At 44.2% G+C, this 12,838-nt stretch overlaps 1 protein-coding gene across 1 annotated transcript in view; it reads left to right on the forward strand.

Moving 5' to 3' along the window:
- Positions 1 to 4,704: 4,704 nt before the first annotated feature.
- Positions 4,705 to 12,838, forward strand: part of DEPDC5 (DEP domain containing 5, GATOR1 subcomplex subunit) — a 46,681-nt gene continuing 38,547 nt past the window's right edge. The window contains exons 1-10 of the mRNA XM_059827468.1: positions 4,705 to 4,724; positions 6,192 to 6,309; positions 7,065 to 7,152; positions 7,832 to 7,878; positions 8,363 to 8,448; positions 9,256 to 9,339; positions 10,008 to 10,057; positions 10,581 to 10,650; positions 10,988 to 11,066; positions 12,004 to 12,065. Coding sequence (XP_059683451.1) covers positions 6,252 to 6,309; positions 7,065 to 7,152; positions 7,832 to 7,878; positions 8,363 to 8,448; positions 9,256 to 9,339; positions 10,008 to 10,057; positions 10,581 to 10,650; positions 10,988 to 11,066; positions 12,004 to 12,065 — 624 coding nt within the window. The 5' untranslated portion in view covers positions 4,705 to 4,724; positions 6,192 to 6,251. The remainder of the gene's footprint in view (positions 4,725 to 6,191; positions 6,310 to 7,064; positions 7,153 to 7,831; positions 7,879 to 8,362; positions 8,449 to 9,255; positions 9,340 to 10,007; positions 10,058 to 10,580; positions 10,651 to 10,987; positions 11,067 to 12,003; positions 12,066 to 12,838) is intronic.

Raw genomic sequence — 12,838 nt, forward strand, 5'->3', positions numbered from 1 at the left:
AAGTCATCCATAGAAGACAATGTGTATCTCACTATGTCTAAGCAATTATGATTATTAATAAACTTCTTGGTAAAATAATGAAAAAGCTGCTAATTAAAAAAATTGCAGTTACTGTAGAATATCTTCATATTCAAAACTTTACAGGGAACGTATTTGCTCAGACTTCTGCAGATCTTTTTCATATTTTCTACTAAGGACCAAGACTAGATGGCATTCTTCAACTAAGTACAAGTTTTGTTTAAGAGAGCATGGAGGGAGAAAGAAAATAATTACTAGATACAGGCAAAGTGACCAAAGTGTTTGGAGCTAGAAGATTACAGATCATAATGAAATTAAGAATTAGTTTTGTTGTCCTCTTCCTTTGGATTCTGCACTTTTTATTTTTTTAAAAGATTATAAAATGAATGATTCATACTTTTTCACATCTTTGCTATTACTGCTCTCATATAATCCAGCTTTGAAACATAAGGATAAGCAAAACATCTGCTATTAACACCACCTTCTGCTTTGGGGTAGATAAGTATTTGAATTAAATAATGAAAACACGTCTCACACATAAAAGGTCTTCAGGAAAGTACACATGCTGTCAGGAAAAAGCAGAGGATTAAGTTTTCATATTGTTCTAGCTATGCAGGGTAATAATTTCTACCATAAAGCAAAATAAATGAGCTATCCTACAATAACTCATCAATTTTAAATCAACCAAAAGTAAACTGGGAGAGAAGCAGGGGGTAGATAGGGATGTACAACTAATGTATGCACCTGTGTTCTTCGGAGATCCCGCTATTTCAGTGCAACAGGTTCTTGAAGACTTCACCTCATGCTGGTTTAAGTGAAGGTCCTCCTGAAACAAGACAGAAGTATCAGTGGAGATTGACTGATTTTCTGAAACGTTTAGCAAGTTTCAGGGACCGTACCTGCTCCGCTAGGTTAGTTCTGAATACGAAAACCACCAAGAAACCTCAGAACATATCAGTCCTCGCACAGCAGCAGCCTTGCATTGCAAGCGGTTCGCACAAGCACTGGTCATTCCTTTCTGATCCTATCAATCACTATCATCTCAGCATTAAACAATGATGCATCCAGAAAAGATTTGTGTTTAGCAGCAATGAAGACCTGCCATGCAAGCAGCTAAAATGTAAGCGGCTTAAAGTGCAAATTGTCGCAAATTTGAATCAGAAGAGTAATCCAGTCTCCAAGTCTATCTCACATCCCCAAACCATCACTGCATACCTCTGGTACGATGCATGCTTTTTCTGATCTTTATTAGAACCTGCCTTCTACCACTCCTGCCCTTGGCTCAAAAGCACACAAACCCAGGAACAGACGACCTAGGTCTACTTGCAAAAAAACCCAAGCCAAACCAAACCAAAACCCCACAACCGAACTACCTGCATTTTGAAATATGTGAAAATTCATCTTGGATAACTGAATGACTATGGAAAATTTAATTAATTTTGTTTTCACAAACTTTCAAATAGATCAAACATATCAAAATCCAGAGGTAAAACCACAAAGTGTTTTAGTATTATGCAACATCCAGTAATTAGTGTGAAACACGCACCTATGCATCTTATCCAGATATTTCCTTGCTGGTATGTGTTCAGTCACAATACGGTTTTTCTCCCCTATCTTCTTTTGGTGTGTGTGAAAATTATTTACAAACTAAAGAAAACTGATCAAGAAAGTCACTAAAAATCTCTATTTTTAAATAGAGAGTTTTGAGACACTTCAGTTTTTTATAGAGTATTTTTTGGCACATTTTTCAGCAGCCTTTGCCTAGAAATAACATTTTTATCATCAGTGTTTGCTAGAGGGGAGGAAAAAAAAAAGCCATGACCATGTGAGTCTCTTGTTTTGAAGGAGGAAACTAACAGTGATCTCCTCTCTAATTACAAACAATAATTCTAAAAATGAAGAATAATCTTTATTTTTAGATTAAAAACTGAAATACTAAACTGGAGCTCCCTGTAGCATTATAATACTATGCCCAGACTGAAATAACTACTATTTAGTGGTTAGTACCTTGACTGGGGATGACGGTACTGGCAGAAAATGCTATACTCACAAAACATGGATACTGGAGCTTTTTAAACTGTTTCTCTTCTCCTTTTTAGTCACCAGTCAGTTTTGTTCTTCATTCTGTTACATACTTGCCTCACACCATTCCAACAGTATTTAAGAAAGTGAAAAGCTTGATATTTTAAAGTACTGTTGGTCTACTGAAGTATAGTCTAATTTTTCACTGGACCCATGATAATCCAAATAATGACACACGTGCCAGAAGACACAAATCGGAAACCCCATGGACAAAGTCCTCTGCCTAGTCACTCTATCCTTAAATCCAAACTATCACACAGGGATGAATTTCTGCATTTGCTTACTTGTTTTGACCAGCTTTCTGCAGGAGTTAAAGCACAGCATTCAGCATGATACGCCTCAGCATCTTGTGCCTCTTTGTCTTCTTTCTGGTATCCATCCCTAGAACAGTCTAGTTTCCTGAAGTTTCTTTTTTTATTGTTTTCATCCTCTTCAAGGTCTCCAGCCTTTAGTAATTCTTTAGTAAGGGATTCTACTGGCCCATGAGAAATCACCTTGACCATATCATCCAAATCCTTTGTCTTCTGGCAAAAGTTTTCTACTCCAGAAGTCCTACGATGCTCAGCTGACAGACTGTCGCTACGTGCTAGCACAGGCCTTGATGCATCAGATTTTGCATCTAATCCAACATTAGGCTCCGATACAGCCATAAGTTCAGTGGGGATGCTCTCTGGCAGTCCAGTGTACAATTCCTCTGTTACAGCAGACACAGAAGAATCAAGGAGAGATTCCACCCCAGATGACAGCATCAGGGCAGCTGAAGATCGGTTGTCCTGAGCTTTTCACAGTTTACCCTAAAAACAAAACCAATGTTAAATCAACACATGTAAGAGTAATCTCTAGATTAAAAGGAAAAGCTTCATTCTTCAAGATTCAAGCATACATGTTTAAGAAAGATACTTCCCAGTAACTTTTTAAGAAAGGAGCTGAGAAACGTTCGAGTATCTACGCAAATCCTTCATTAACACAAGAAGAGAGTATGGACAAATAGATATTCCCAACCCTCATTTTCACATTCAAATGTCTCCCTGCAGATATACCCTCATCTTCTGGAAAACCTGAAGAGAGACTATAAAGCAAATTGCGAGGGCTTGTATTAGACATCCTACTCCTTAGCTAAAACTAAAGCATCAGTTGTTTTCCTGTGATCTTCTTAAGTTTCTAATCTTTGGGAAAAACCCCCCAACTTCTCTTCATACATTTTCTGCCTTGAAGGAACACTTTCTAAGCCATTGTCCATCACAAGCTGTGCCTCGTAGCTTCTCTGGTATAAGCACCTGCCGCGCCGTACGTAGGATGCATGGTGCCAGCCCTGCTTTCCCACAGAGCCCTGGCGCCGGTGTGGGGATCCTCTTCAGCCCAGAACCAAAGGCACTGCTCCCCGGCAACCTGTCACAGTGAAGAGGAGTTCCAACCGACCTGACACAAGGGCTGTCAGCATAAGGAATGTGAAAATGCTCCGTTCTCTTCGCTCCAGAAGACAGGTGCATAAACAGGAATGCAGGTTTTTACAGAAGCATCACCACTCAGTTCACAAAACCACGGGCTTAGGAGTCGAGCCTCGATCTCCCCTGAGCAAGACCAGCCGGTAAGGGAACGGGCTGCACCTGGGCCAGCCTTCCGGCAGTGCTCGGGGCCGGCTGTCTCGGGGCCGGCTCGCCTTTCTAGCGATGCTGACCGGCTCCAGCCACGGCGCGGGCCGCCCCGCGGGAGCGCCGGCCGCGGGCAGGGCCGGGAGCGCTCCTTTGTTCGGAGCGCTGCAGCCGCGCGGAGGGACTCAGCCCCACCGCCTTCTTCCGAGGCAGAAGCCCCCGCTTCGACACCGGACAGCTGCGGCCGACGGGAGGCCAGATCCGCGACGCCCGTCCCTGGTGGTCTGCACCCGCCCCGAGGCAGCGCACCGGAGGAGGCCGCCGCTCCCGGTAATTATGCAACCGCCGGTGCCCGGCGGCTCCGCCGCTGCCTCCCCCGGTTAGCACGGTCGGCCCCGCAGAGCCCCCGCCGCGCCGCGCCCGGGCAGGGCAGGGCCGGGCCTCTTGGCAGTGCCTCGCCCGGGGGCGCCGCCGCCCACTCCCAACCGGCGGCGAGCGGCGGAAGAGGCGGGCCCGCGCCGGAGACACCCCCCACCGCAGCGCGACGGCGGCAGCGGTCCGCGCTCCCGCAGAGCCCCCGCGTCGCCCCGCGCTCCGCTCCCGTTACCTCAGCGGCAGCGGCCGCCGGCCCGTCTGCTGCCCGCACCGCACCGCACCGCACCGCCGTGCCGCGCCGCCCGCCCCCTCCCCGGTCACATCACTTCCTCATCCGGGCCCGCCGCTCGCCCGCTCGGGCTGCGCGCCTGTCCCGGGCGGCGGTCGCTGTAGCCCCGCCCCCGCCAACGGCCGCTCCGCCCCGCCTCCGGTGCTCGCGCCAGGCCCGTCCCTCAGCAGGGGCCCCGCCCGCCGTGCCGCGGTGGGGGTGGCCCGGCCCGGCCCGCGCCTTCCCACCCGTCTCGGTGGTGGGCGTCACGTGACGCGCACGTGCTGGCCCGGCCGCCCCGGATGCGGAAGTGGCGAGCGCTGCCGGAGGGGTCTCGTCGGGAGGGTGCTGCTGCGGCCGGCCGCCGGCGGGGGACACGGGACCGGGAGGTCAGGGCCCCGCGCTCGTCCCTCGCCCCGCTCCGCGGCCGCTGGAGGGGGTGGGGCTGCGCTCAGGCCTGCCGCTGGAAGGCTGGCCCTGGCGGCGCTGCTATGGGGCTGGCTCCTCCCGCGGCGGCTGGTGAGCGGCCCGCAGCGTTGAGGCGTCCGGGCTCCCTCCGCGCCCGGGGCTGCGCGGTGCCCCCCGCTCCCCTTCCCCTGGGGCTGGCGGGCCTCTGGCGCGCGCCGCCGCGCTGCTCGCTCCGCGCTACCGTCCTCCTTCAGGGTAGCGGCCCCCGCCGGGCCCCGCTGCTGCCAGACCGCCCCTGGCAGCTGCTCCAGGGGAGAAACTCGGGCGTCTCGCTTTACTCCTCGAACTCCGTTTTATAAACCTGCAACTGAGGACACGCCGGCGTTTCCATCGCTGGGTTAATGGCCGTAAGCGCGAGGGCTGGCTGTAAACGCTCTCCGTTTCACCGCGCGGGGCAGTGCGCTGCCGGCCCCGCTTGCCTGTGCCGCCCTCGGTGCGAGCCCGGCCGTCACGCTGCAGCCGAGAGTCTGTTCCTTCCAGACCCGCATCAGTTCCAAGTCTGAAGGCTTTATAGAGTTTATTTTAACAAACTTTGGCTGTACGGTTTTTTCCCCGCCGTGCCTTTGTAGCTTGGTAATTGAATCAACTTTCTGAAAAGCACATCTGCAAGCTTGATACTTTAGTCTATTTGAAAGGCATACTTTCAAGTTCCTCTGCGTTTTGATTTGGTGTAAGAGTACACTTACAACAAACGTATTATAACTAGAAGAGCTTGTATTTTAATTTAATAATGTGAATATAGTTTTATGAAGAAAACCTCATTCCTACTGATAATTTCCAGTTTAAATGCACTTCTGAAAAGAGTAAGTTGTTAAAGTAAAGGTCCTTTGTTGAAATATGCTTTAGTTTAAACGAAAGATGCAGGGAGAAAAAAATGTGGTGGTTGATACCATTAGAAAAAAATAACGCAAACTAGTGCCTCAAACTTAAATATTTGCATGGCCCCGTACGTCTGTCGTGCTGTGCTCTGTAGGGTACAGCTCTGCTGTGTTGGTGTGAAATCATCCAGTTGTGATTCCATCATCTTTGAAAGACGTGGGAAAAGATGTGGGAGAGCGGTGAAATGACAAAACTGGAAGATATAAGGGGCAGTGGGCATAAATCTGGGTATTCATTTTAATGCATTTGGCACAAGGTTCAGAATTTATCCTTGAAATATAAAAGACATGATTTTAGAGCGTGGTACGAGCTCTCTGTCAGGAGTGCTGGTAGAAGGGGGTTGTTACTAAACTTTTAGTCTGATATTTATTAAACTTTGTAACGTGCCTGCCTTTCAGTTGTGGCATTCTTGGCTATGTGGCAGTACAACATCTTTTGTTCATGCACAGAGTATAAAGAATGGTTTTGTAATGACAAGAGATCTGTGTTTGCTTTCATTTCCGTAATAGATATGCAAGATGTGTTCAACTGTTTTTACTCAAAGCAGCTGAGAAGAACTGCAATTCAAGATGAGAACCAACAAGGTGTACAAGCTCGTCATACATAAGAAGGGTTTTGGAGGCAGTGGTCAGTATCTCCTGACTCATAACAGTGAGACCAGCACTCTCTTACTTAATTGAAAGGAATTAACTGATTTATTGATCTTTTTAACAAAACAGTGAAGGTGGAACTTTGATGTGACAAGCAGTATTACCAGCCAGAGTTCGGAGAGCTCTTTTTTAATAGCAAGATACAGCAGAATAAAATTGCATTTGTCAGAACAGAATGAGATCGCACCAATAAAATAAAATTGCTTTATTCTACCTCTTCCCCTTTTGTTGTGTCACTTTTGTTTTAACCTTGTATTTCAGTCACTCTTAATAAGTGACAGACAAGTCAATGACTTGTGACTGCGTGTAGATGTGTTTCTATGTACTAAGAAAAATGTCATTTATTTGATTGTTCTCTACTTCTAGACTTAAAATCATAGCATGTTGATAAAGCTTGTTAAGATTCTATAGCTATCTCCTTTCCTGCTGATGCTTGTTACATGGAAAATACAAAAGAAGAACCTGCTCGCCTAATTAAGGCACACCCTTTTGCTGAACAAATCTTTTGTGAAAGTTCTGTGATTTGAAAGCAAAGGTTTTGCCCAGAAGAGTGGCCAGACTGAAGTGGCTGGATGGGGGTGCTGTCATGCAGTGAATATAATGCATTGTTGATGTGTTAATCCTGGGCTGGTGTGTTAATGTAGATTAAGCTATGGCATATGAACATGCAAGCGTCTGTGTTTGGAATATATCTGTTCATTGCAGTTTTCCTCATTCGTTTATGTCTCGTAGATGATGAACTGGTGGTGAATCCTAAAGTATTTCTTCAAATCAAGCTGGGAGATGTTGTGGAAATTGCACATCCCAATGATGAGTACAGGTGAATTCTCTCTGCTGGTATCAGTCAGGTGTGGTTAAAGCACTGAAAGGGCACGTTCGTGTGTGGTGGCTTCTAGAGTGAGAGGCTCTTAGAGCTGATACCACTTTGCTTCAGGATGCTGCCATGTTTTTTTTCTGCCTGAAGAGAAGTAAAGGGGATAACTATAATAGGAGCTCTTCCTTGAATTTTGTGGAATTCTTTCTGTTTGGTGTTAGTTTGCTGACCTTTCATAGGACAAGTAGCACCTGAGTATTGAGTCTACAATGTCTTTATCCTGTTCATAGAGCCGCTGTTACCCAGTGATTATTCTTCCTCCCTAGGTAAAATTGAAACTTTCTGGTTAGCTGTAAAAACAAACCTTCCTATATGAAGCTGTTCATCCTGCAGCCCATATCTGAAAAATAGCAGTATACTTGTGTGAGATTCTGCGAGGTTCCTGTGTGACTTACTTTCCCATTTAGAGTATCATCTTTACCTAAAGAGTACTTTATAAAAGGTATAAAGAACAAGACAGGGTGACAGGCAAAGAGGATGATATATGACGCTTTCTAGAAAGTATTAATGTTTCTCTTTAGCTTGTCCCATTCTCTGTGTTACTAAATAATTTTGAGAGAGTGATTTACCAGAGTAGACTGTTGGTATCTCAACTTGTCTACCTTTTTTCTTTTTTGTATGCTAGTCCCCTGCTTCTACAAGTGAAGTCACTTAAGGAAGATTTGCAGAAAGGTAAAACTCTAGACTCATAGTATGCATAGTAAAATCATAGACAAAGGTTTATGTGATTGGGCTGTACCTATGATTGACTAATGCATATATTTTAACTTTGCAAGAAAATCAATGCTTTGTCTATTTAGGAATGGAAGGATTATAATTTTATCAGAAAAGGAATAGCCAATTTTAAATCTGCTTTAGGTTGAGTAATGTGGGGTATGGTTTAAACAAAATTGGCTTTTTAGCCTTAAATCTTTGTTTCTGCATTCTCTGGCTAGTTTTATATCTTTTCTTCTTGCAGGAATTAATTCAACCTAAACTTTGATTTTAATGACTCTTAAGTTGGGCCACAGCCAAAAGAAGCGGTTGTCTTTTGCTGAGGCCCTAAGTGTTTCATGACAGTCTCACTGGGTTGCTTTTGTACTTGTAAACCTCTTGAAACATTTTGGCATTTTGGGGATGTTCACTTCTCTGTTGTCCTTTCTCATTTTTGTGGCAGAAACTATAAGTGTGGATCAGACAGTTGCACAAGTGTTCCGACTGCGGCCGTACCAGGATGTCCATGTGAATGTTGTTGACCCAAAGGTGTGTGGCTTTGCAGCTTTTTTTCATCTGTCCTTTCACTTAGCTCAAATCAGAGCCCTGTGAATTTCCATCTACAGTAGTATTGGGGAAAAAAGGCTTTTGGGTTTTTTTTTTTTTGGTTGAAAGGTATTTAGCCTTCTTTCCTAAGAAAATGAGGCTTGAGCAACTGAACTATTTGTTTGTTTGTTATGTGTCTCTTTCTTCTCTCCCTACTATCCCTGCTCTCTTTTTGAAGTCTACGGACCAGCTTCAACACAGCTTGATAGAAATTTAGAAATGTCAAATATCTTTAAATTCCAGAAATTCAGGATAACCAGGCAGAGTAAAGAGGAACAGTAAGTGGCCTAGTCAGGAGAAGAGCCATGGCATGGATTTGCATTGTTTGACACTGGAGAGCTTTGTAAGAGAGGCATCTGTCGTAAACGTCCTATCTATCAAAACAGCTTCAGTTAGAGCTTACATTCAGCACAAGACAAAAATCTGCAGGAAAAGAGGCTTCCTTAATGTCATGAGCAATGGAAGTAAATTGTGTGCCTCTAGTTTGCACTGAGACTTGTAGCACAGGTATAGTCCTTGGGCTTTTTCTGGTCACATTGTGCAGTGTCTTGCAGCTCACAGTAGTTCCAGGTACATGCACAACTTTGGCAGTTATTCTGATGGGACTTCCCTTTTATCTTGCATTAGTTAGGAGTATTGACTTGATTTAGAACAACCCTCCCTGTAACTTTTTGTTCTTACCAGAACAGTTTGAACAGTGCTACTTAGAAACAAGTAAAACCTAAGCACTGTTTTTATTCCGTTTCCCAGGAGGTGACCTTGGACTTGGTGGAGCTGACCTTTAAAGACCAGTATATTGGGCGTGGGGATATGTGGCGACTGAAGAAAAGTTTGGTAAGGCCTCTACTGTCCTTATGTGTAGGGTGGAGGAGATTACATACCTTTTTCTTTGCTTGCTATAAAAGAAAATAAGCGTTTTGCAAAATATGGAAAACTGAGGATGAGACCAGTGTCAGGTCCTGAGGAACTTATGCTTGTAAGTGGTACGTCAGAGTTGGAGAAATGGATGTAAATGTGTTGCAGAAAAAATTAATCCCATTGTTTCCTACTCCATTGCAGTAATGTTAATTACTGCCTTGGGCACTGAAAATGCTGTGAAGAGGTTTTTTTCTTATGTTCTGAATTTTAAAGATTTACTATATTTGGAAGGATTGAATCCAAATGTTTTTTCAAGTGGAAGTATGCTAAAGTATCCTCTCTCTGATAGTACCACTTTAATAAGCAACTATTAGAATATTTTGTTTCTGCATCTCTGACGTGCAGTCTTTGGCTCTTCTAAGTGCAGTGAATTAGACAAATGAACCCAATAAAAGTTCATATGTGTTAAAAACTGTTTTCTGTTGTCTGTTATAGGCTGAGGTATTAGTAGTAAATATGCTCAGTGGTTTTTGTGATTTTTATGCCAGAAGTCAGGTGTTTGAGCGTGAGTGGCTTTTTTTGTAAATTGGTCAGCTGACTCTCAGCCTACTGTTCTTTTAATGCCTGCAACTATTCTTCCTTAGGTCAGCACATGTGCATATGTCACCCAAAAAGTTGAATTTGCGGGTATCAGGTCAGTGCCTCCTCTGAGGGCTTACTCTTACTTATGACTAGATTAATGAGTCCAGAGTATCCAACTGGAGAATCTTCTCTGAAAAATCCTTCACATTTTATTGTTCTCTTACACTTCTATAGATTGCTGTCTGCACCACGGGGTGGGGGAAGGCTTCTGTCTGATTTGGGGTGGTAAGACAGCCAGCCACACTTGTTGCCTCTGATGAATGCCAGTAATTTTCCTTTTACCTCTTATAATATTTCCCCCCCCCCCTTCCAAAGATGTATTAATAGTTCAGATGAGGGTTACTTCAGTTGCTGGTGAGATGACAAAGGGACAAGGAAATGTGCAGGTGCAGAGGGAAACGGCTGTTTGACATCTTTTGGATTAAAGATAAGGTTTTAACTGAATAAACTTCTACTCTGTCTTCAGGTCATGCCTGAATGCAGATTTTGGTACATCACTTATTTGCTCAAATATTGATTCTCTAAGCTTCATATTCACTCTGGTTAGCAAATATTCTGCACTCCTTTTCTTCCAGGGCACAGGCAGGTGAACTGTGGGTAAAGAGTGAGAAAGTCACTTGTGGATACATCAGTGAGGACACCCGGGTAAGATTTCAAGGAGCAGGGGAAAGGAAGTTTTTCCCTTCCTTTCTTTGCCGTGTTTCTTGTAATTCTATCTTGCTTGTAGATTTGTATGGATCATTTGAATTGGCTGTGTTGTAAGGTGAAGAATGGCAATAAATTTGGGAGAATGAATGATTAGTAAACATTAACTGTTCTGCACTGGCAGCACTAGGAATTACTTGGGCTGTTGAAATGCCAGCCAATTAGAGGGGTAATTCCCCATGACGCAGTCATATAAGTTGCTCTGTAGTTAACTTCTGCATTTGGCCCTTTTACTGAACGTACCTTGCTTTAAATAGGACCTTTCATTCCTTTGCAGGTCGTCTTCCGCTCCACTTCTGCCATGGTTTATATTTTTATCCAGATGAGCTGTGAAATGTGGGATTTTGATATTTATGGTATGTAGGTAACTGACCTGCCTGCTTGTGAATGTGGATGGCAGCAGCTATCCTTTCTGCCCCTACTAGAAGACTGCCACCACTATTTATTTCTGCCATTACTAGAAAACTAAAATATCCTGCTTTTAGCCTAGGCAGTGCTCTGAGGTGCACTGTGGTGCCTTCTAAGATCCTTACTTGCAGTGCCACACTTTTCTGTCTCCTGGGTATTCCATAATTTTCCTGTCCCTACTGTAGGGCCTGGGTACCATTATCTCAGTGACAAAATCAAGGGGGCCAACTGACTATGAACCTTGGAAAGGTTTTTTGTGGATATGAACATGTTTGGTGATGAGGGCAGGTGCAAGCCTGTGTGAAGCCTGAAACCAGAAATGTATGGAAGTCCGGTGCAAAGAGGACCTTGATGTTTTAGATGTCTCTTGACTTTGGCTTAGCGAGGAAGCAAAAACCCCACCTTAGCCCAGGTAGAGTCAGCTAGGAGTATTAAAACTTCAGGCATTAAGAGTGAGTCACTCATCTGTGTCATTGTCCTTTTTTTTTTTTGGCTTAATTCTTTAGCAAACCTCTTTCTGCTTCCTTTGACCATGTGTTTAGGCATATGTAACTGGGCAGCTATTCAAAACTGAGCAGGGGATCAGTTGTGCATACTATGCCTAAAAGATAGTACAGATGCTTTCCCAGCATGCTGCGAATGTGTTGGAAAAATGAATTTAAAGGTCAGATTCTTTTGACAGTAAGAGTCTTGTTTACATCCTCTGAAGCATAGTCATGCTTTTTAATCTTTTTATCATCTTTGCTTTAGTGATATTAGCATTCATTAGGCACACAGCTGCTCTGATTCTAATAAAAATAATTGTCCTAGAATCTCAGGGTTAAACATACCCCATAGTTGAAGTAACTGCTGTTATTTGATGCTTTGGAGATGTTTACTTTGCAGGGGACCTGTATTTTGAGAAAGCTGTGAATGGTTTCCTCGCTGACCTCTTCACAAAATGGAAGGTAAATAGCTGCTTGAGTTCATCCTGTTCTGAAAGAACAAGTCAATGCCACCTTAATAAGCCCATTGATGTGCCAGTTTGGGGAAGACCCAGGTTGTGTCAGGCAGTGCTAATATTTACAGGACTATGAGAGGTGGCTCCTGGGCATCAAAAGAGTGGTTACTGCAGGTCTGCATTAAATCATACATGTGCCAAGTGATGCCAGTAGTAATCTGTTGTATCTGCTGTGTTTGTATCATACAGTTTGTGTGGAGGCTTTGACTGAACTAAAGTCACTAAATACAGTTGTTTGTGCTTGTGCAGTAATGCACACGTCTGTTTTATATGATTTTATTTGTTCCAGGACTCAGTTTTGAGTATTTCCCTGGTACAGTGTGTAATATGTTTAGTGCTGCTATCTTTTAGCATGTAGGGGTTACAGGTTGTAGTATATGGGCCACTGATGATGTGCAAGCTTCTTGAAAGCGAGCTGCTTCAAAACAAACCAAGCCTCGCTGCTTCTTATGGCTGAACAACCCAACATTCTGTCTCAGTGCATGATCTGTCTGAGTCAGGTACAACTGCTGTTAGCAGTCCTGCAGCAGACTTCCACTAACGTAAGACAGAACCGTATCAGTACTCAAAAGAAGGCATATATAAAATCTGCAACCTAAATTGAAAGAATAGCTAGACAAGGCAAAAGACTCTGAAATCCTAAATGCGTAACATCTATGCATAGTACAGCTCATGATGGTCCTGAATGTTAAGGAGAGCAGGAGCGCACCCAACAGATTT

Source organism: Gavia stellata, chromosome 21, assembly GCF_030936135.1.
Source record: "Gavia stellata isolate bGavSte3 chromosome 21, bGavSte3.hap2, whole genome shotgun sequence".
Lineage (NCBI taxonomy): Eukaryota > Metazoa > Chordata > Aves > Gaviiformes > Gaviidae > Gavia > Gavia stellata.